We start from the raw sequence: 22,719 nt of genomic DNA on the forward strand, positions 1-22,719 counted from the left end.
TATCAGCTTTTTATTTTTATTTAAAAAATGACCCAACCTACCAATAGGTGCCCTTTGCAATGCATTGGAAAACCTCCCTGGTCTTGAATCTGTGTGGGTTACAGAAATTAGGTAGTCACTGTTATTGCATACAGAGTGAGTCCACACAACATATTATGTGCCTTGCTAAGCACATTTTTCCTCCTGAACTTAAGATTTGCCATAATAAAGGGGCTGAAAACTTATTGACAAGACATTTCAGCTTTCCATTTTATAATTAATTTGTAAAGATTTTGAAAACATAATTCCACTTTGACATTACAGGGTATTTATTGTGTGTAGGCCAGTCACAAACACATGTAAATGTAATCCATTTTAAATTCAGGCTGTAACACAACAAAATGTGGAAAAAGTCAAGGGGTGTGAATACTTTCTGAAGGCACTGTATTACCCTTACAATGTTCGCAATGTCCATGAAAACAAACTCTTTGTGTGTGTACTCAGATCACTGAATATCCCATTCCCAAATGCCCTGCCCAATTTGACACTATCACAGGCAGATTCCAGCCAGCCATACTTGTGACGTAATGCTTCCTCAGTATTTATGATTCACTAGGGTTTGCTTTGGCAACTACCATCACAGGTACCAGTTTAGTAATCTTACAGATGCTAAAACTAACAACTGCAACACTACTGATATGGAGTTAAGGTAAGGGCTAAGGGTAGGCCAATGGTTTTGGATAGTTAGTTGGACAATTGATTGATTTAGTTGAAAATCTATAAACGATCTGTAAAGGGATTCTGATAAATTGTAATGAAACTGGATTTGTAGAATGAAACATACTAACACGTTGCTGCATGAAAAAAAGAATTTATTAACTCATCAATAATTTATTAACTTTGATCTGGTTAGCGTCAAGGTATGTCTGGGTGTACATCTTAAAATGGCTTCCTCTCATCATTCTCCTTTATTGGCCCTGATCTGTCCAGACAGAATAAGTGAAAGCCCTGATCTGGCCAGACAGGGCAGGTGAAAGCCCTGATCTGGCCAGACAGGATAGGTGAAAGCCCTGATCTGGACAGACAGGATAGGTGAAAGCCCTGATCTGGACAGACAGGATAGGTGAAAGCCCTGATCTGGACAGACAGGATAGGTGAAAGCCCTGATCTGGACAGACAGGATAGGTGAAAGCCCTGATCTGGACAGACAGGATAGGTGAAAGCCCTGATCTGGACAGACAGGATAGGTGAAAGCCCTGATCTGGACAGACCGGATAGGTGAAAGCCCTGATCTGGACAGACCGGATAGGTGAAAGCCCTGATCTGGACAGACCGGATAGGTGAAAGCCCTGATCTGGACCGACAGGATAGGTGAAAGCCCTGATCTGGACAGACCAGATAGGTGAAAGCCCTGATCTGGACAGACCAGATAGGTGAAAGCCCTGATCTGGACAGACAGGATAGGTGAAAGCCCTGATCTGGACAGACCGGATAGGTGAAAGCCCTGATCTGGACCGACAGGATAGGTGAAAGCCCTGATCTGGACAGACCAGATAGGTGAAAGCCCTGATCTGGACAGACCAGATAGGTGAAAGCCCTGATCTGGACAGACAGGATAGGTGAAAGCCCTGATCTGGACAGACCGGATAGGTGAAAGCCCTGATCTGGACCGACAGGATAGGTGAAAGCCCTGATCTGGACAGACCAGATAGGTGAAAGCCCTGATCTGGACAGACCAGATAGGTGAAAGCCCTGATCTGGACCGACAGGATAGGTGAAAGCAATATAACGGAACCCTAATAGAGGGCTTCCTTTTTCCAGTCCTGTAGATTTAGATCAGTGCGGCTGAAGGGAAGAGGTCGACCAAAGGAAGCCACAGACAACTGAGATGTACCCACGTAGGCTCCTGGTTCACACCATTCCCCCATCGGATCCAAGGCACTATGTGACCGACCCCAGGGACCGTAATAGTGCTAAATGCTTGACATGAGGTGAGCACCTAATGGGTTAAAAACAGCGCAAACACCAGACTCATTGACCACAAGTAGCAACACAACCTCTCATCTGCAGGCCAATGACAGTATCAATTGGTGCTTATAGGCACTTTTGTCTAAAGACAGTGGAAAACACCTACTGCACAGACATACAGCAATTCACATATTTCAAAGTACTTTCAATCATTTTAGATGACAAAGCCACATTTTAAAGGACAAAATAACAGTATTCACTTGACTCCATGTTAACCCCACAGAACAAAGTTATACAAGCAGAATCTGCATTCAAACCATTAACTTGTATTTGCTGAATAACAGTAATGTATTAGCTAGTTGCTTTTGTTTGAATTTACACTAACGAAATACAAAGCAGTTGAATCATTGTAGAGCAGCATATGCCACAACCTAGAAGCCACTTGGAAAGAACCATGAATTTAGTCTGTCCAAAATATCTACCTATCCTCTCACATAAAATGTATTTGCAACATTTCACAAACCCCCTTAGCTGTACTACACAGAGAAATAAGATCAAGATGTGCAACTACAAGGCCTAGAATATGTTTAAACTTTTCCCTGTGCCAGCCCTCATTTCCACTTTCAACACAACTGTATCTTCTGGACTGTAACCCACACACACTAGTGCCAAGCTAGTGTGAGAACTCTGGCATTGGTGCCCCCTTCTGTATGCGATGGAGAATATAAAATGGTGGCTCAGAATGAGAACACAAGATCAAACACCTAGGGCTCCTTTCCTGGAAAGAGGTTAATTCTAATCTTGGACTAAAAGGCACCTGTGATAGAGACTTCTCTGAAAGTGCTTTTTGTACCAGGAATACGCATGATTTGGGTCTGGGAAACCAGCATCTACAACAGGGGTGTTATTCTCATTTTGCCCCAAAGGGCCACATTCTGTCTTCACTGAGGTCTACTTGTATTGGTTATATTCCTTGCTGTCAAAATTGGCAAAAAATCGTTCTCTAACCATCAAATTTTATACGCTCCCCGACTGTCTAGCTTTCATTTTGATGACTGTTAACAAGCTGGACAGAGTATAGACTATAAAATTATGTCTACTATAATTTCTACACAGTTTAGATTTGGTTTTAGGTATGTCAATTGAGATGGTTCTCTGGAAAAATTAGGGGGGAAAAAAATTACAAAAAATTGACACCCCTGATCTACAGTATAGCCGTGTAATGTCAAATAAATTGAATAGTTTGATTTCATTCATCTTAAAATGTTGATTAATATAGCAGCAAAGGGCACACTTTTACACGAGAGACAATAACAATTGTTATCATACAAATTTGAAAATTGTGTGAGTAACCCATACGTAATTAAATTAATCCCGAGTGGTGCATCTCAGTGCAAGATACATCACTACAGTCCCTGGTTCGTATACAGGCTGTATCACATCTGGCCGTGATTGGGAGTCCCATAGGGCGGCGCACAATTGGCCAAGCGTCGTCCGGGTTTGGCCAGGGTAGGCCGTCATTGTTAATAAGAATTTGTTTTTAACTGACTTGCCTAGCTAAATAAAGGTTAAATTAAAAAAATCTATATAATAATAATTAAAGTCATAGAAACATTACATAACCAGGCAATATTGTTGTTGTTTCTTGGGTGGAATTTTGTTGATAGCCCAACATTCATTTGTGGCACCTGAGAGTGATTAATCTTACCCAATCTAGAGCTAAGGGAGTGTAGTATAGGCAATTTCCTCCCAAAAGGTCAAGTTTTTGAATGTCAAGCTGAACCGGCTAAATCTAAGTCAGGAGGGGATCCCTTGGCCTTTACAGTTGTTGCTGGATGACTTGGGCTAAGTCTTGAAAAAGCTGTTGTTTCACTAGACATGTGTGCATTAGTCTGTACTACAGATGCCAACAGCAGATAAATATGATATGAAAGAGAAATGCCACTATGCAATCTTTTCATTGCTCTCTAGATCTGTTAAATGGTCTTGACTGGATTGTGGACTGTTGATTTGCTAATCGTTTAATTAACTGAAATTGAATGAACTGTTTTGATTGCAGTACATACCAGTTCAACTGTTACTAGCAAAAGAAGCCCAGAGGATGAAAGCAGAAATGTTAAATAAAAAATATAAAATCAGTGGCTTTTTGCAGACTAAGGCAGCATCTCCCTCCACCCTTACCCTGTCATACAGTATCAACTTATAAAACTCACAGTACACTTTAATATCTAAAGATGGTCAACTCTGCCATGATAAAACTCAACTAGCATCCCATGTACTGCAAAGTCAATCCAAAGCACACCTATCCATCTATCTATCCATCCATCCATCCATCCATCATCTCACTGTGAATAGAAAACATTTCCCCACTGAGCAACATAATACCATGGCACTGTAGAGGAGACAGGCCAGCCTGATAGGCTCCCTGCCTCAGCACCAGTACCTGGTGTACAACAAGGCAACAGCCCACCTCTCTCCAAAGGTCAACACCCCTCCCTCGCACTGAAATACTGCTCTTCCCACACCCCACAAGCAACAGCAATATAGATAGACATTTGACTAGAAGCTGAGTGGTGGCAGATAAATCTCCAAGAGGTCCGCGCCTCAGGGGGAATCTCCTTTATCACAGCCTAGGGTTAGGCTGGCCCTCTTATCTATCCAACAGACTGACAGAGGGCCACCAGACTCTCCTTTGGAAAAACACAAATGAAAACAAACAAATTGGCCGCTCTTCATGCGAGAGTCCCCCTGGGTGTGGCCTTTTTGGAGAGCCGGGGCAGAGCGAGGGGGTCACCGGGAGGAGCTGCGCTCTTTGCTGACACAGTCGTCCTTGGTGCTGCTGTCTCCGTTGGATATCATGCCGCACGTCTTCCTCTTCTTCCGCCTGTGAGACATGGCGTCCCCCTCCGAGCCCGACTCAGCCTGCAGGGAGAGGGACAAACCAGAGAGACGGGGGAGGTCTTGGATACATCTCTCCATAGAACATACTACATATCTATCACCATTCATTTACATAATGGGAGGACTAGGTGTCACTGTCCCTCATACACACCGTCTACTCACAAACACCCATTACCAATTTAACATGCTATATACAAACAATCATCTGATGACAGTAGTGTTCTTGTTCAACCAGTAGAACACCTAAGTCAGCAGAACAGAATATTCTCTCCAGGGGGAAGGCAGGGCCTATCAACCATTACACAAGGGTAACCCCCAACCTCCACCCAACAGCCCAACCCAACCTGATATGGATGTATATGTAACTGGAGGGGCGTGCTGTCTACCAAGCTATTCAACACCAGTTCCCCCAGTTCCAGAAACCCAAGACCCGTGGCCACGTTTCTGTGACCCAGCAGGACAACTTAGAGGGAACAATATAAATTTAACATAAAAGGTATTATATAGGAGCGTGTTAAGGCAGGGCTATGTAATATATGCTCATAGTAACTTGTTGTAATTTCTTCCATCTAGACTTCCGTCATCTCTGACTGCCTTCTAAATGTAATATCAAGGCATGTTGTTGCCTGCATGCAGTAGTGAGAGAGACAGGACCTTTGCATTACAGCATTTCAGAGTGAGGGGAGGTGTGTGGCTATACAGTATGTGTGGCCGTTTCACATGCACATGTGTGGCAGATCCCGTGACATCTGCCCGCATGTGAACAGGTGCCTGCTGCCCTCTATCTTACACCCAGCTCAGGGGTCCCTAGAGTAGGGGGCTACTGTATATTCATGTGTGTGAATGTCACACTGTGTGTGTGTGTGTGTGTGTGTGTGTGTTTTGAGGGAAAAGGATGTACCTCTGAGTCTGAGTCAGAGGAGCTGGAGGAAGAGGAGGAGGAAGAGTCACTGGAGCTGTCCGAGGCTATGCCAGTCGATTCCTGGAGGTCCACTTTGTCTGCCAGGGTAGCCATGTCTGGCCTCTCCTGCTTCAGGATACTAAGAGAGAGATTTTATGTATGAAAATAAATACCCTCCTTGTGGAAGTTAGAGGATCTGGGTGCAAATATATTAGAACATTATCATTAAAGACCGTGCAAAGGAATATCAGAGACCATTCTTCTACAATGTATTTTCACATTGAGGGTGTGAAAAGGCAGCTATGGGTGACATTTTTGCAAAAACTACTATTAACCTCAATCTGGCAGTATGATTTCATTTGAAACATCTCTTCAGCAAGGTCCATTATAAGGAGGTGACTAATTATGTATTGCTTGGTTATCAAACTCTAGTTTAAAAAATCACACAATATAACACACATTATTGAAGAAGTTACAAATTAAATTATGCTGCCAGATTATGAGTTTGCAGTAGTTTTTGCACAAATCAGTGCCCCTTTGGACCACGAAAATGTTGCCCAATGTATGGACTGGGGCTTTGGTCCTCGCTGCTCCCAGGTCTCGTGGGTGGGGAAGAAGCATCAGCACTTGTGCCTTTGCACCAGGACATCCCAGGCACTCGTACCCAGAGGTTCAATGTAGATGCCAGTGCCAGAGCGGGCAGGACCCATTCTTTACAAAACCTGCCAACACACTTTTTATTGGTTCCCATAAGTTTGGAAGCCCAGAACCAAATCTTACATGAATGCTGCCCTCTGACCAGCTACTGGATTTGATGGGAGGGGGTGGTCGTGAGATGTTTGGCCTAGTGCGAGTGGCAGAACCAGGGTGGATCCTATAGACCAGATGTATTCAACTCTTACCCTACGAGGTCCAGAGCCTGGTGGTTTTCTGTTCTACCTGATAATTAATTGCACACACCTGGTGTCCCAGGTCTAAATCAGTCCCTGATTATTGGTGAACAATGACAAAACGAGTTTGGGGGCTCTAGAGGTTCACATCCCCTCCTCTATAATCATCTCGGCCATCTATGGGCCAAACTAACCACTTCCCGTCCGAGAATTCTAAAGATACCAGGTGAAAGTTCACCCCTGCTAAATCGTAATTGGTCCAAATAAACAGTGACGCAAAACCCAGTGTGTGCAGAATTGTTCCTCATATTCCACAGCCTCCCGACAGACAAAATATTTTAAAGTTTCTTCTTTCACGAGGTGTTCCTACAGCTGTAGGGGTTCTGTTAGGAGTGCTTACCGATACCACTTCCTTGATAGTTTGGGCCGGCCCCGCACAGTTTTATGCCACACGATGGGGAAGTTGGTGGTGCTGGCAAAGTTCTGAGTGATAGCGATGGTGGTGTCCATGTTGAGAACCACATGCCACCAGCCTCCTAGAGAACAAGCAACAGAGATGACCAGGATTAGGTTTCGGATCACCAAACCACAGAAAAGAAAACACAGAATGGCCAAGTACAAAAATACACCATCTGACCTTCTCACATGGCAGAAAACATACTCTGTCCGAGGACATTTTGATGAAAATCTTAGTTATTAGTTTACAAGACCTTTACGGAGTGGAGGTGGGTGGAGAGACAGAAATAGTAAGGTATGGATGGACATCTTCAGAGGAGACAGAACAGCATGTCCAACAGGGTTCTTCTCTTGAAACAAATACACTCCCTCCCTTACACTCTCTCAGTCATCAGGACCTAATATTCTGGTCTCCAACTTGAGTAAACAGGAAAAGTTCAAGATCTGGACCAGATCCAAAGGAAACAGAGAGTTTAATCCCGTCTTGTCAGTCAGTTAAACGCAGGAGGGTGCAGGGTATTAGGGTAGGTCAGTAACACTGGATTAACGTCTGCAACCATGTCGATCACTGAGCCCTACAGTGTAAGTGTGGTTGTAAACAAGGTGGTGGATACACTTCTTGTTGATATTCATGGAGAGAGCTAGCAGAAACTGGATAGCTAGGATAGCCCAGCTACATAGTGAAAGTGAAAAGCTGTGAATACATATATTACATGGCATATCACCGGACAGTTTATTACATACAAAATGGATCGCTCCTACAGAGAGTGAGTCATGTGGCCGTGGCTTACTATCTAAAGCAGGCAGAGAGGCATCAAGTTACTGCTCGATTAAACGTTAGAATGGGTAAAACGAGTGACCTAAGCGACTGAGTTTGGTATGATTGTTGGTACCAGGCACATCAGTTCCAGTATCTCAGAAACTGCCACCCTCCTGGGCTTTTCACGCACGACAGTGTCTTGGGTTTACAGAGAATGGTGCGACAAACAAAAAACATCCAGTCAGCAGCAGTCCTGTGACCTCTCTCATGGATGAGAGGTCGAGGGAGAATGTGAACAATCATGTAAGCTAACAGGCTGGTCACAAACAGACAAATAACGGCGCAGTACAACAGTGGTGTGAACGGCAACTCAGAACACACAACTCTTCGGCCCTTGCCACGGATGGGCTATTGCAGCAGACGACCATAGAGGATTCCACTTCTATCAGCTAAAAACAAGAAGACGCTGCTGCAGTGGGCACGCGATCAGCAGCACTGGACAATTGGAAAGTGGAAAATCATTGCCTGGTTCGACGAATCCCGGTTCCTGTTGTGTCATGCTGATGGCAGAGTCAGGATTTGGTGTAAGCAGCATGAGTCCATGGCCCCATCCTGCCTGGTACAGGCTGGTGGCAGTGGTGTATTGGTGTGGGGAATGTTTTCCTGCCACACGTTAGGGTCCCTTGATATCAATTGAGCAACAAATGTTTCCGACATTTTGTAGAATCCATGCTCCAAAGAATTCAGGCTGTTCTGGAGGCAAATGAGGGACCAACCCGGTGCATCTAATAAACTGGCTGGTGAGTGTATGGCATACACACATATACACACACATATACACACACACACACACACACACAACCAGTCAAAAGTTTGGACACATCTACTCATTCAAGGGTTTTTCTTTATTTCTACTATTTTAGGCTATCTTCAGTATACCACCCTTACCTTGTCACAACACAACTGATTGGCTCCAACACAAGGAAAGAAATTCCACAAATTAATGTTTAACAAGGCACACCTGTTAATTGAAATACATTCCAGGTGACTACCTCATGAAGCTAGTTGAGAGAATGCCAAGAGTGTGCAATGCTGTCATCAAGGCAAAGGGTGGCTAATATAAAATATATTTTGATTTGTTTAACACTTTTTTGGTTACTACATGATTCCATATGTGTTTTGTCATAGTTTTGATGTCTTCACTATTATTCTACAATGTAGAGAATAGTTAAAATAAAGAAAAACCCTTGAATGAGTAGGTGTGTCCAAACGTTTGACTGGTACTGTACATATACACACAGCTATAATTTATGTATTCACAGCACATAACATTGGTATAGCACTTCTCATCAAAGACCTTTCATACTCACTGTATATTCTGCTCTACTTTTATATAATATATTTCCTAACTAACTGAACCCTGGTCTTTTCAGATCTTGACAAATGATTCAAAATCGCTGAAGATTAAAACTACTTCTCTCTCTCCAGTCAAACAGTATTCAAAGTGAAAGACAGACCAGACATGTCTATAAAATGGCAGCAGTAGCCCACTGACCAGGGACAAACACGGTCTCCCCTGGTCCCTGCAGAATCTCCAGGGGTCTGAACTCAGCAGGCCAGGTTGGCTGCTGGGTGCGTGGGTACACCACGTTAAACCAGGTGATGGCCTCGTCCTGCTGGTTGCCCCCGTCCTCCCGGGTCACCTTGATCAGCTCCCGGGGTGTGTGGGTGGGGAACAAGCACCAGCGCTTGTGCCCCTGCACCAGGGCATTCCAGGCACTCGTACCCAGCGGGTCAATGTGGATGCCAGTGCCAGAGCGAGCAGGACCCATTACAAACCATCTGAGAAAAAAGACAGAAAAATAAAGGGACAGGTGTTACTAGAGTTAGTTCAACTTCACAAAACATACAATAACATTGCAGCTATTTTAGTTAATGTTACTGAGAATAGCTCTTACCTGTAAGGAGGCCGACGCTTCTCCCCGGCGAACTGGAAGAGGTCGTCCCTAAAGTAAACTGGCACCTGGTAGTCCTCCAGCAGCTTACGGCGCTTGGCGTGCTCACCATAGCTGCTGTCGAAGATATAGAGTGGGCTGTCGTCCTGTGTGGACTCCAGGTACTCCACGTAGTACTTCATCTTCATCTTCACTGAGTAACCGTCATTGTCCTCACCACACTTGAACTTCTGGTTGCGGTACTTACGTTTGAGGCGCTCCATGGTCCACTTCTCGCGGGCGGGCCAGGTGTCCTGACAGTTGAGCAGCACCACAGGTTTGTAGGGTCTCTCGAAGCGCTGGATGAACTCCTCTGCGCTGAGACGCAAGGTGTCCACACGCTCAACATTGTCCTGTGAGACGCATATGTCATGTCAGTTTGTGTGTGCGAAAGAGAGAGGGTTGAGGGCTACATTTCATGAATGTACGACTACTTTAATCAATAACCTTTCTACCAATATAAATTACTTTGTACTGAATTCAAAAGGAACACTAGTTATTTCTGACTTAATGCTTCCCAGTCATTGGGCCTAGTATTGGTCTCACGGATTGAGGTTGAGTGTTTTACAAAAGTGCATCACAATAAAAGATCAACTGTTTTTGAATGCAATGCAACCAACTGGAACATTAAGGAGTAGACTCGGAGGAAGACCTTTTGATATAGTCTGATCTGGGGCAAAGGGAATACAAAAGGTCATGGGCATTTTTGTTCTGCTTTTACATGGAATGACGGGGTCTGAAAGTCACATTTTTTATTTATTTTACCTTTATTTAACTAGGAAGGTCAGTAAAGAACCAATTCTTATTTTCAATGACAGCCTAGGAACGGTGGGTTACCTGCCTGGTTCAGGGGCAGAATGACATTTTTACCTTGTCAGCTTGGGGATTCGATCTTGCAACCTTTCGGTTACTAGTCCAACGCTCTAACCACTAGGCTAAAAGTTAAAGTTAAGTTCAGAAGCTCAACCCCAAAAGAGAAGGAATGAAACAAAAATGCTGAGATGAGTTGTTAACCTATAGGACAACTCCTGAAACTACCTAAGCTTCGAGTGTCATGGGTATTCTTAGCAACCCAGAGCAGCCCTTAACTCTTGTGATGAAAACTAATCTCCCGCTGAACCACTTGGCAATAACCCAGTGTCCCACATGGAGCAAAGAAAATGCCCTCCAGTGGGCTTATTTCAAACATACAGTTAACAATGAAGTTGGTTGTAAGATCAATGCATTATCAATCATACATTGTTGTAGTGATTGTGTCAATATAACAGTGTTTTATCAGGACACACTGTGGAAAAGGTATGGGCTTTCCTAACCATGGTAGTTGTTTATCTTTGAGGACAAGGGCAATAATTCTTACAGACATAATATAATTACAATCTTCTTATAAAATATAAACAGTGGATCAAGGTGGACAAAATACCATCATCAGCTGTCTATTGGGTCTGAGAACATGGGTCAGTAGGCTGGCTACCTGTTGGTGGTGACTGGCTAATATTCACATGTAAGCCTCAATGAAATACAAATGTAACAATGTCACAAAAAATGAACTATACACCGTCAAACTAATGTGGTCAATAATTAACGGAATGGGCTGTGGCACACAGTGTTTGAGTCCAGACTGACCGATTTGACAGTTGCGCCAATGAAGACCACTGTGCGCTGAAAGTGCAGCAGCGGCCTACGTGACCATCCGCACTGGTTTTGTAAGGTGAAACGTGTTAAAAGAGCTAACATGGCTAGCTAGCCTAGCTTGCTACCGACAGTTTACCTTCACTGAGCGGTGTGACACATCGAAAGTCTCGCAATAGTCATGTTTCGTCCAGTCTGAAGAGTCCTTCAGCTCAGGTCTGGCGCTCCGCTTCGCCTCTTTGATCCGCTTCTTACTTTTATGGTTCATTCCTGCGAATTTAGGGACTTGAGTTAGCTAGCTAGCTAGACTGGGGTGCATAGACAAACACATTTGCTAGCTTGACTTGCTAACTAGTAGTGAAGCGAACGTTAGTTGAGTAGCTAGTCTGGAATTAAAGTTAAACGGTAAGCAACTTCATACGAGTACTTTGTTGGTGTTACTGAAACACGACACGTTGGCCTTAATATTGCTTTTAATAGCGAGGGGGAAGCTGCCCGGATGAAATTAGCTAAGCAGCTAACTACAACAATGCTCTTGCAACCAAACCCGGGGTCCCTACAATTTGAAACCCGCCCACCCAGAGAGCCGTAGGAAGCTCGTTGGCCACATACAAGAGCGAGCCATACATCTGAGAAAACCGATTGGATAAAATGTGGAATACGCCTTCCCACCAGTCATTAGCACATGTCATTGGCTGTATACGTTCAACGTTTTCCCCGTCCTTCAGCAGACAGTCTCAAGCGTGTCTGTTTTTTAGAAGAGACGGGTTTTATGATAGTAAATAAATTCAGTGGTAAAACAATACGTTTACTAACTCTCACTTTCACAATTGGGATGGTAAATGGAAAACAGAGCAACTGAGATGTCCAACATAGTGCAGAAATCGTTCACATTCGAAGAATACGAGGACCCAAAGCATTCACTCAATGTTTCCATCCCTGAGGTACTTGTGCACTTTCTCTACACTTTTGCCATTTGGAACCAGCGATGTTTCTGTAAATAATATTGTTCGTCTACAACTGCATTGTGGTAATTGGCTCTGAAGCCTGCCGAGGTCCTTGGAGAGGAGTACAGAAGATATCCTGCCAGGCACTTTTCTGAATCAATGGAAGTTAACATTCATGTCGTTTCTCCCCTCTGTACTAGGTCCTTGATCCACAGTATGGGATGCATGTATGGCCCTGTGCGGTGGTATTAGCACAATATGTGTGGACACATAGGGAAGAGCTGATGCACAAAACAGTGCTAGAGGTAATTTACTGAAGCAAACTAATTCACAATCAGTCTACTCTCCAACTCATTTACCATGTAAATGTGTAACTTGTTTCTAAAACAAACTATTGAATCAGAATGCACTGCGGTTTGTTCACAGCTTGGGGCTGGTGTGAGTTTACCTGGTGTGGTGGCAGCTAAGTGTGGGGCACAAGTGATCTTGTCAGACAGTGCAGAACTTCCACTGTGTCTGGAGAACTGTCGGCGCACCTGTGAAGTGAATGAACTGCCCAATGTGCTCGTGGTGGGTATTACCTGGGGAGAAGTCTCCCCAGACCTTCTGCTCCTCCCTCCATTAGACATCATCTTGGGATCAGATGTTTTCTATGAGCCTGAAGGTGAGTTCAGACTGACTGGTTAGTTTGGAAAAAATTTGAGCAGATCGTTCAGATTTGTAACTCAACTGAATTTACAACTTTCAGATTTTGAAAATGTCCTGGTGACCATATCCTTCCTCTTGAGGAAAAACCCTGAGGCCCAATTTTGGACAACTTACCAAGAGAGAAGGTATGCCTTTCAGGACTAGTAGTCCATGGCTGTCAGTCAAGGTCAAGTAAACATTAATAATTTTCTTTGTCTTCATGTTTCAGTGCCGACTGGTCCATAGAGGCATTGCTGCACAAATGGAACTTGACGTGTCTCAACATTCCACTAGAGAAATTCCATGCCAACAAAGATCAACTAGCTGGGTCAACACTTCCTGGAAGCCATACTGTACAAATGATTATAACTGAGGACAAGGAAAGCTGAATGAAAGACAAAATTGGGTCAACTTATCCTTCAGTTACTGCCAGCAAGGCACATTCAAAGTCACCAAATAGCCATGACCCAATACAAGATCAATGGTTCAAAACAGTTTAAGTTGTATAGTATTAGTGTTCTGTTAAAGTTTTAGAATAAATAGATAACCCAAATGTTTTAGAAGAATTTTTATTAGCTTTCACATTGGACACCTATACAGACTCTTGCAAGGGGGAAAAGGAATGCACAAAGGGCAAGACAGAATGCATTAAACAAAATTAGCACACCATACTTAGTGCTCTGAATTAGAGAACATTTTAACTTGTTGAAAGACAGGCATTCTACCGATGGTGAATTTGTAGCAGCCATTTAAGTTGGCCACCATCACAGCATTGTAGCCACAGGGGCATTCCGGAGAACACTGGAAACAGCCAAGCACTGCAACACGCCACCTTAACAGCTAACCAGCAATACTCAACTGCTACACAACTGCGCCTAGTGCACAAAAAATACAGGAGAGAAGATTAGAGTCACAATGAAATTAAACAAAGCTACATAGCAAAGTTAACCTGCAAGTAAATCCATGCCTGGTTCTTTTCATACTTATTCTAAAAGCCATAGCCATTTGAACTTCAGTAATGGCCTTCATGAAACCCAAAATAACAGTTGTAAAAGCTAGGCCATCAAATCTTCACTGACAGTTTTAGATAAAAATAGCCATGCTGTCCAACAAATTGAAATCCCAGCAGTTTTAGCCTCTCTACCTCAAAAGCACATTAAGTATAGTTTTTATTTTTTTGTTAAACATTGCACAATGAAAGACAAGCAGTCTGGGCGAACGAAAAAAAGAAAGAAAATACACCAAAAGCCTTCAGATCAAGATACAATAATAACCTTTTACACAGAAATCATTGTATGGACAGGGTCCTCAGTCTGAAGTATGACGTCCTCATTGGCATCTCATCTGAAAAATGTTTGAAAGACAAGGATGTAAGAAACGTGCGTTGGAAAACAAATAACTCAATTTTGTTTTCAACCTCAAGTAATGAAGTGGCGACGACTTGTTAACTTTACCACCCCTCCCTTCAGATAGACATGGAGACACCTCCAGGCCATATGTATGGTGTAATCAGCTGGCAATGTAATGCCAACTTCATGTGCATAGCACATTTCCCCCATATTAGTAGGAAACTAGTCTACATTTGAAAGAAAGAGCCAAATCAAAAGCTATGCAAACCCATTTCTGATGGTTGAATTTTTTTGGATCAAGGAAGGAACCAAACGTCAAGAGACGCCAAGGCTTCACAAAAAGGAAAAATCTTGTCATGAGAAACCAGAGTCAGACAAACCTTGGTTCCCTCCTGAGCACAAGTCTTTGCCCCAAAAAGCAGAGAGCATGACCTGGAGGACAATGCAAGGCTTCTGTCCATTGTCCTGCAGACGTACCTCAACACCACCCCAACACTGACTGCAACCTGCAACCGGCCTGCTCCATAGCAACCCCCACAGCAGCAGGTGCCCGGACAGCTCACACACCCAGCTCACTAACTGCTCATACTGCCTCAAACTCCTCTTTTGCAAACAGGATTCCGCAGCTTGGAGGAGAGAATTCCAGATTTTTTTTATGAACATTTTATTTTTTACGGTAAAAATGTATTCTCAAATGCCACATATGTACAATGCAAGAATGGACCTAAATTTCCCCTACACTGATAATGAACTGGAACATTGGGCAGGACAGAACAAAATTGTGACAAAGGAATAGCCCCCAAAATCCATCAAATGTGGGTTTAAGGAAACCACCATATGGGAGTTTTCCATTCCTCTTTGCCATGCCCAGTGTTACAGTAATATGCATAACCACTTTGAGGTGGAAAAGACTTAAAGCAGTTCACATTGTCAAGACATCCCACAACCAACCCCCTTCTAGTCAACCACAGATAACCATGGAAAAGGGAGACTTGGTGCAAATCCATCCCACACATAATATCCCCACATCACCTTCCTTATGCTATTCATTCAATCTAGTGTAACGCTAGACTTCACCTCAAACCATTTACAAAAAGGTAGTGTTAAGGTCCCATCTCCTTGCCCAACACTTACCATCTTGTCAGTCATCTATGGTGTTTCAGCTCCATTCTCCCCAGGTGACTTGGGCTGGCTCTTGGATCTTGATCTTGAGGCTCTTTCCGCAGGGGTGTGGCTCCTGGAACGGGACTTTGACTTAGGAGACTTGGATCTGGAGCGGGACCTGGACGGGGACTTGGCCTTGTCTCTCTTAGGGGAGCGAGACTTGGAGCGAGAGTAGGAACGAGACCTTGATCGGCTGTTGCGGGAGCGGCTGCGGGAACGAGATCGGCTTCTGCTCCGGGATCTGCTGCGTCTCCGACGCCTCGGACTGGTGGGGAGAAACGAGTAAATTCGTTGTGTCGAGTTATCGCCTATCTAAAAACAGTTGTAAACGTAAGGCGACAACACCCTCAAAACGCTGCTAAGTTACCAGGTCAAGGAACCATGCATGTAGTGGTGGCCTATCGACGCTACATAATCGAAGCAAGGGCCATAAGGTACCGTTACAACATGTAAGTTCCTAAACAAACATTATACATCATAGCTGACGTTAATTCAATAATTATCACATAGCTAACAAAAAAAAAACTACCCAATCGAAGGAGAGCTAGAGCAACTACTTAACCATGTGCTCAGCTCTTACCTCCTACTTCGTCGGCCATCACCCCCGTACCTCCGGGGAGCACCTCCACGCCGACGGTCACCACGATCTCCACGGTCACCACCGCCTCCATGATGAGAATCTGGGGGACGTCCGTAACGGGCCATCTGGACTCTCAGCTCGCGTCCGTCCAGCACAGCACCATCCATTGCGTCCATCGCATCCTCTGCGTCCCGCTTGTCATGGAACCGCACAAAGGAGAACCCTCTGCTCTCTTTCGTATAACGATCTCGGGGGATGTAAACATCTCCTACCCTACCATACTTTTCAAAGACACGGCGAAGGGTCTCAGGTGAGGTTCGGTAAGTCAGATTATCCACTTTAAGAGAAGTCATACCCTCAACATCGGGCGGGGGCCTACCATAACTCATGTTGCAGATAGCGCCTTAGTTAGCCTAGCTAACAAACACGCAACGGTACTACCAGAAAATGCGGGCGAAAGGTCAACACCCGCTTAAAGTTCTTGATTAAAATTATCGTGCTTAAACAGCCTGCTAGCAATATGTCGAGTTTTTCTTAAAAAAATGCAATATAGCTTTCCAAATTTATGACGATTTCCTCAGCACAGACCATATGTTAGAACGAGGTGTTGGCCCTTGCTCCTCCTCGTTGAATGAGGTTGACGAGTAACGCTGCTGCGTATTTATTTGGAGGGAAAAGCAACACACCTTCAAATTACACATTTTTAAATCTTAATTCAATTCACCAAAACATATTATATTATATACAAATAACTCGGATGGGACACAAATGGAAAATACTTTCAATTTAGTAATGTTTTAATTTTTTGACCCGGAAAGGAGATTGACGTCAGACTATAGCAAATAAACTCAGTTTCCCAGTGGGCTTTGGGTTGTACGCCTTGAAATGTCAGCTGACTATCTCACATGACGAACAGTTTTGGTCACTCACTGAAAAATATTCAAAGACCATTTTTAAGCTAGTCGGGAGAAAAGGGTCGTAGCCTAGTACATTATTGTTGGATTCTTTCTAGGATTTGAGTCCATCTGGTATCTCCACAAGTCGTTATTGGTTTGCTAACTATGTAGCTTGCACAAACAAGGACTATACAGTGCAGCACCCGACTCGGTCAATTGTTCTCTTCTCAAGTGGCTAAACAGACAAAAGCAAGGAAATACTTACTATAGTGATTATTTGGTAGCAGATCTACCTAGATATGTATTGTCTTGACAATAGCTCATATTCATAGCATAGCATCCTTTCTACAGTTTTGTCACCAAGGTTGTTTTGATTCTGTTTTTCTTTTCTTCAGATGAGCTGTGGACCCCTTCAGAGGTTTTTTTAACTAACCCATTTCGTCAAGTAATATTACAGTGACACCCTGCAGCAAGCATGGGTCCAGAGGGAAAGACACTATTGAACATCATAATCCTGGGTTTTGGATTTATGTTCATGTTCACTGCTTTCCAAACATGCGGCAATATAGAGGTATGGTTGAACTGACAAATGATACATACAAATTCAAGCCACACAACTGTAGGGAACCTACAGGGGAAGTTAATATTGATGCTGTCAATTGTTTATGTCTCATGCTTTTTCAGCAAACTGTGATCAAGAGTTTCAACAGCACTGAATTCCATGGGAGTGGATACACAAGGTAATTCATTGTGATGCTGAAATACTGTGACCTATGCGGCTCCTATGGTATAGATTAGAACTGTTGGAAAATTGTAATCCTGTCTCTCTCTCTCAAAGAGGTCTCCAAAGGTAAGTAATTGAATCTGCCCAGTTTATGCAACAAAGTTGACTTTCAGTTCTCTACACTATCCCAGTTTCCTGAGGTATTTCGTAAATAACATGCATATGACTATGGTGATGTAGGGCCTCATCTGTGATTTAATTGCTGCTGTTGGCCTTTATGGACATCTTAATGACACCACCCGTGGCAGGCAAACACCAGGCTTTTTTTTTATTCAAACACATCCTTATTGAATAAAATGCCTGCACTTGTAGCCATGTTGCTAACATTTTCTATGAATAGTGGTATTACATTGGCGCAATATCATCTAATTCACTTTTACACGTGTCTTTACATGTAGCATGGCCATCATCTATGGAGTTTTCTCTGCATCCAACCTGATTGCTCCCTCAGTAGTGGCTGTTATAGGCCCCCAGTTGTCCATGTTCTTTAGTGGACTAGTATACAGGTGAGCACACTCTTTTGACCTTTCTATAAATCAACCCACTGTAGCCTATACCTGTTTACAGAACTGTTTATTTATCTATTCTCCCTGAGTGTGCATAAAGAACTTGTTTTCATTAGCTTATTTGTGATGTTAACACTGTCCAATGTTTTATTTCCATCAGTGGATACATTGCAATGTTCATCCACCCCTACACTTGGAGCTTCTACACGGCGTCTGTAGTTGTTGGAATAGCGGCTGCAAGTAAGAAGACTGTTATTCTTACTTGAGAATTAACGACTTGTATTTCCTATCAACACATAACCCTCTTTTTATTCTTTCAATCTCTTTCCATCTGTGGCCTAGTATTGTGGACAGCTCAGGGGAACCTACTCACCATCAACTCTACAGATGCCACCATCGGCAGGAACAGTGGTATTTTCTGGGCCTTGCTACAGTTCAGGTACTTCTTTTATCAGCATAACTGTATTGATTGCATCACTGTTTACCACAGCTTTTTTACTCTGGTACTGAATCCATGGTGTTGGACTGCCTAACATGTATCTATCCCATTTTGCAGCTTATTCTTTGGAAACATGTATATTTATTTTGCCTGGCATGGCCATGTTCACATATCAGGTATGTCATCAGTTTTGGTTAACTTTTTACTATAACAATGTAGATATCTTTTGAATGTATTCTACTTAGATTCATGAGTCCTTTCCCCTTTCCTTTTTATAGTATCTAGCATTCCCTAAGTTCCCTTGACACAATGAGGAAATCTCATTTTGGCCATAAGTTGCTGACGCGTGCTGTGTGGTGTGTGTGTGATGTGTGTGTGTCTAGACAAGGATCGCCAGACGGTTTTCATCTCTCTCACGGTCATCAGCCTGGTGGGCAGCTTTCTGTTCTTCCTGATCCAGAAGCCGGAGCCTGAGGCCACACCCTCCGAGGCGTCTGAGTCACTGCTACAGACTGAGTCCACAGAGAGCGCCTCTATCGTCGTGTGAGTGCAGTCTGCAGACAGGCTGGGATGGAAAACATGGTCTAGGTCTAACGTTAGAGTAAACTAGCACAAGAAAATTTTTCCTTATCTACCCTTTTATTGACCAGAATCATGCATGTTGTCATGCATACATACACATGTGAAATAGTGATATACTAATAGATATGCCATACAAATGGTGTTTGTGCATTCTGTACCTGCTGTTTTATGTAAGGTACTTTGTATTCCTCCATAGGCCTGGGTTGAATCTGGATAATCCAATATTCCTTTATGTCTGGAAAGGCTGTACTTAAGTTTATTTATGGATTTCTCTTCCTTGCAGAGCGACTCCAGGTCTCGGTTCCCAGGCTCTGGATGCTTTCAGTGAGTCAGAGTTCATTGGTTGCGTCTTACTTCAATCTGTCATGTCAGCAACAAAGGCCCAGAGCTCAGCTGACTGATATGTGCCCTCTTCTTACAGAGAAAGCGTTGCAGTTGTCTGTCACTAAAGAGATGCTACTGCTGAGTATCTCCATAGCATACACAGGTGGGCAAATTCATTCCAATTAATCAAATTTTTTTTTTTTGGGGGGGGCTATTTCCAACATGAACTTCTTTCAGTGGATGCTAGTATAGAAATATAAACGGATGCATATTCAATTGACATTGAGTATGTTTAAATGCGTAACCATAGGTTCTATGTGTGTAACTCTTGCTCCTTCTCCACCTTCAGGCCTAGAGTTGACATTTTACAGCGGGGTATATGGGACATGTATAGGAGCCATGACTCAATTTGGGGACGATGCTAAGAGTCTGATCGGACTCTCTGGCATTTTCATTGGCCTGGGAGAGATCCTGGGTGAGTCAAAGTCATTTTTTTATCTTCAGTGCTGTTTCAGATCACATGATACACGTGAGGTTTGGAAAGCAGATAAAGTGGTTGACAGGAAGGGACTGATGATTCGAGGAAGTCAACGCTTCTGTTTTTGCTGTGTCTCTGTTTGTCCAGGAGGGGGCGTGTTTGGGATGCTGAACAAGTGCAACCGGTTTGGGAGGAACCCGGTCGTGCTGCTGGGGCTGATCACTCACTTCGTGGCCTTTTACCTGATCTTCTTGAACATCGCCAGTGATGCCCCTATTGCCCCAGAAGAGGGCACACACCTACAGGCATACATCACCCCCAGGTACACAGCAGGGCTTACTCAGTTGGCCCATAAAACAATGACTATTGATTACTATTACAACAATTCCATGTACTTTGCATAAGAATACAGCAGGTCAGGACATGAGCATTATGTTAAGTGTAGCAGTAGTTCATAATTGCATTTGAACTCTATCAGGTTACTGCAGATTGTGTAAGGTTTCATGTCTGTATTAACTTGTTGTGTTGTTTGTTCAGTGTTGAGGTGGCTCTGCTGTGCAGCTTCCTGCTGGGCCTGGGGGACAGCTGCTTCAACACCCAACTGCTGAGCATTGTGGGATTCATGTTCCGGGAGGACAGCGCTCCTGCCTTTGCCGTTTTCAAGTTTGTCCAGGTACATTGATATCTGTTAGGCCTACACACACGATATGGTTTGCTATCTATGGTGATAATGTATTACTCTGAATGATTTGAAGAAATATAACATTGAGCTATTTGCTTGGTATATCCCTTGATGATTCCACATACTTGCTAACCACAGTTGCTGTATTACAGTGGTGTAACTTGGTGCTCTTGTCCTCCACAGTCCATCACTGCAGCCCTGGCCTTCTTCTACAGTAACTATCTCCTGCTGCACTGGCAGCTGCTCATCATGGTTGTGGTGGGCTTCCTGGGCACGCTATCCTTCTTCGTGGCTGAGTGGGTGGTGGTCTCCAGCCGACGGGACACTGACTATGACAGCATATGACAACCTATGGGAGGAGGGGGTCGGTGGGAGGAGCTATTCACAGCTGGACGGGTCATCTGGGGAAGAGTCGGTATAACACCTTCCTATCAACCTAGCTATCCTTTGGAATCCTTCAACTGACAGTTTGACTGGCCCACCTCAGCCCCAATAAGCAGAGACTAGTAACACTGTTTTAGCACAGTCATTCACAGCTCTTTTGATTTTTGCCTTTCAAGTGGAAGATACACTTAAATACTGTATATTTTACATTACTTGGAGTGAATCAGTTGTGCACAGAGGAGCCTTTATTTTCATGTTCAATGTCATTCACTGTGCTTCTGTCTTCATGTAGATGTTCAGCTGGTTGGTTTCAATGTGCAGTAGTCATTGACTAAGGTTTGGCTAGACTGCTATTCCTACCAAGGTTTCCAGTCTCAACATCAATCTTATTATACTACTTCAATTTGATAGAAGAAGAAAACGTAGTACAGTCGATTCTTGATAAGCGCACATTGGATATGTACAAACTCTGTTTACATGCAGTACAGTTTATCAGTTCAAATACACTTTTCACTTCTGCATGCTCAGGTTTAGTATACACATTTAGAACACTCCCAAGCCATTGCATTTATCAGGACTCCACTGCATCTAGATTTCTTGAAAGATGGCATTTGTCAGAAAGGGAGAAATTATCAAGACGCATATACACTAGCTTATTGCAATTTAAATGATTTGTTATAGTGATATCTGTACGAAATTGTTGATCAATGCTCTAAATGTTATTTCTTTGTCAATATTTGCATCACACTTTCAGAGTATCTGTAGTATTCCATAGGTTTTGTCAAAAGTGGGATCCAAAAGGCCATAGATAGTGTATTGAGGATGAATGGTGAATTACAAAATGTAGACCAGAATTTTTATGTCTAAACTGCTCTAGGTTATATTGCTCTGTTAAAATGTCACATTGAAGAACTCTTGAGCTTATAAGTTTATAAGGCTATGGTTTTATTTAGAACTCACATTGAAACAATGGCCTTTGCACTCTGCAAACATCAAGCATTTTTTGTTCTACATTTTCATCATGCAATTTCGATTGAGGTCACAAACTGTTTACAGTGTTTGTGCTCCTCCTTGCCAAAAATGTATAGTCTAATTCATGAATCATTTAATTCATTGTGTGGATTGCTTAATGTAGAGTTCAGTTCTGTGACACATGAAAAACTGAGTTTGAAGATTGTTCAGAGCCAGAGCTATTGGATGTGAGGCAATCAATAGGATTTTGAGGGAATAAACTGTGTTTTCGATTATGAACTAGATTTTATACTTGAATGTAGTTACTTAGAAAGGCACCAGGATATGCACGCTTTTTAAAAAAAAATTTATTATTATAAAATTGCTATTTTGAGCCTTTTTTCGTGTCTGTATGCTCCTTTTTGTATACCTGGGGTGAGAACAGGTGATGCTTTGCATACTTTCTCAACAACACAACCTTTGTCCTA

General features: G+C 43.2%; 4 protein-coding genes across 11 annotated transcripts; 2 read left to right on the forward strand and 2 right to left on the reverse strand.

The window, feature by feature from the left end:
• Positions 1–834: 834 nt before the first annotated feature.
• On the reverse strand, positions 835–11,781 carry jmjd6 (jumonji domain containing 6, arginine demethylase and lysine hydroxylase). Its single transcript, XM_029766458.1, has 6 exons — positions 11,618–11,781; positions 9,814–10,202; positions 9,411–9,697; positions 7,040–7,175; positions 5,750–5,888; positions 835–4,869 (listed from the first exon to the last, which is right to left on the reverse strand). Exons 1-6 carry the CDS (start codon positions 11,744–11,746, stop codon positions 4,738–4,740), a joined length of 1,212 nt encoding a protein of 403 aa, XP_029622318.1. The 5' UTR covers positions 11,747–11,781; the 3' UTR covers positions 835–4,737.
• Positions 11,505–13,665, forward strand: mettl23 (methyltransferase 23, arginine). 2 transcript variants are annotated; one of them, XM_029766478.1, is made up of 6 exons: positions 11,505–11,557; positions 12,332–12,422; positions 12,626–12,730; positions 12,852–13,089; positions 13,174–13,258; positions 13,342–13,665. In XM_029766478.1, exons 2-6 carry the CDS (start codon positions 12,342–12,344, stop codon positions 13,499–13,501), a joined length of 669 nt encoding a protein of 222 aa, XP_029622338.1. In that variant the 5' UTR covers positions 11,505–11,557; positions 12,332–12,341; the 3' UTR covers positions 13,502–13,665. The 2 variants fall into 2 exon arrangements, with proteins under 2 accessions (XP_029622338.1, XP_029622331.1); XM_029766471.1 differs by lacking the exon at positions 11,505–11,557 and having other exon boundaries at positions 12,078–12,422.
• Positions 13,666–13,667: 2 nt separating this feature from the next.
• srsf2b (serine and arginine rich splicing factor 2b) lies at positions 13,668–16,847 on the reverse strand. Of its 5 annotated transcripts, XR_003879949.1 has the most exons (5): positions 16,206–16,847; positions 15,596–15,890; positions 14,939–15,087; positions 14,387–14,456; positions 13,668–13,987 (listed from the first exon to the last, which is right to left on the reverse strand). XR_003879949.1 is itself a non-coding variant. In XM_029766509.1 (3 exons), the coding sequence occupies exons 1-2, from the start codon at positions 16,592–16,594 to the stop codon at positions 15,611–15,613; spliced, it is 639 nt and encodes a 212-aa protein (XP_029622369.1). In that variant the 5' UTR covers positions 16,595–16,847; the 3' UTR covers positions 13,668–14,456; positions 15,596–15,610. The 5 variants fall into 5 exon arrangements, 2 of the variants coding, with proteins under 2 accessions (XP_029622369.1, XP_029622348.1); XR_003879948.1 differs by lacking the exon at positions 14,939–15,087; XR_003879947.1 differs by having other exon boundaries at positions 13,668–14,456.
• Positions 16,848–17,095: 248 nt separating this feature from the next.
• mfsd11 (major facilitator superfamily domain containing 11) lies at positions 17,096–22,630 on the forward strand. 3 transcript variants are annotated; one of them, XM_029766425.1, is made up of 14 exons: positions 17,096–17,350; positions 17,497–17,672; positions 17,786–17,841; positions 18,284–18,391; positions 18,552–18,631; positions 18,734–18,830; positions 18,948–19,006; positions 19,214–19,373; positions 19,696–19,736; positions 19,834–19,899; positions 20,086–20,211; positions 20,362–20,536; positions 20,752–20,887; positions 21,080–22,630. In XM_029766425.1, the coding sequence occupies exons 2-14, from the start codon at positions 17,577–17,579 to the stop codon at positions 21,239–21,241; spliced, it is 1,362 nt and encodes a 453-aa protein (XP_029622285.1). In that variant the 5' UTR covers positions 17,096–17,350; positions 17,497–17,576; the 3' UTR covers positions 21,242–22,630. The 3 variants fall into 3 exon arrangements, with proteins under 3 accessions (XP_029622285.1, XP_029622303.1, XP_029622293.1); XM_029766443.1 differs by having other exon boundaries at positions 17,101–17,312; XM_029766433.1 differs by having other exon boundaries at positions 17,101–17,672.
• The last annotated feature ends 89 nt before the right edge of the window (positions 22,631–22,719 follow it).

Source organism: Salmo trutta, chromosome 1, assembly GCF_901001165.1.
Source record: "Salmo trutta chromosome 1, fSalTru1.1, whole genome shotgun sequence".
Taxonomy (NCBI): domain Eukaryota; kingdom Metazoa; phylum Chordata; class Actinopteri; order Salmoniformes; family Salmonidae; genus Salmo; species Salmo trutta.

Bases quoted from the DNA above. Each gene is read 5' to 3' on its own strand.
- jmjd6 (XM_029766458.1), bottom strand. From the start codon at position 11,746: ATGAACCATAAAAGTAAGAAGCGGATCAAAGAGGCGAAGCGGAGCGCC. The intron at 9,698-9,813 runs GTAAGAGCTATT...CTTTTTTCTCAG, and splicing joins AAGCGTCGGCCTCCTTACAG to ATGGTTTGTAATGGGTCCTG. The intron at 7,176-9,410 runs GTCAGTGGGCTA...CTTGTTCTCTAG, and splicing joins GGAGACCGTGTTTGTCCCTG to GAGGCTGGTGGCATGTGGTT.
- mettl23 (XM_029766471.1), top strand. From the start codon at position 12,321: ATGGAAAACAGAGCAACTGAGATGTCCAACATAGTGCAGAAATCGTTC. The intron at 12,731-12,851 runs GTAATTTACTGA...GTTTGTTCACAG, and splicing joins TGCACAAAACAGTGCTAGAG to CTTGGGGCTGGTGTGAGTTT. The intron at 13,090-13,173 runs GTGAGTTCAGAC...TACAACTTTCAG, and splicing joins TGTTTTCTATGAGCCTGAAG to ATTTTGAAAATGTCCTGGTG.
- mfsd11 (XM_029766425.1), top strand. From the start codon at position 17,577: ATGGGTCCAGAGGGAAAGACACTATTGAACATCATAATCCTGGGTTTT. The intron at 17,842-18,283 runs GTAATTCATTGT...CTTTACATGTAG, and splicing joins CATGGGAGTGGATACACAAG to CATGGCCATCATCTATGGAG. The intron at 18,831-18,947 runs GTACTTCTTTTA...CCCATTTTGCAG, and splicing joins TGGGCCTTGCTACAGTTCAG to CTTATTCTTTGGAAACATGT.
- srsf2b (XM_029766488.1), bottom strand. From the start codon at position 16,594: ATGAGTTATGGTAGGCCCCCGCCCGATGTTGAGGGTATGACTTCTCTT. The intron at 15,891-16,205 runs GTAAGAGCTGAG...TCTCCCCACCAG, and splicing joins GATGGCCGACGAAGTAGGAG to TCCGAGGCGTCGGAGACGCA.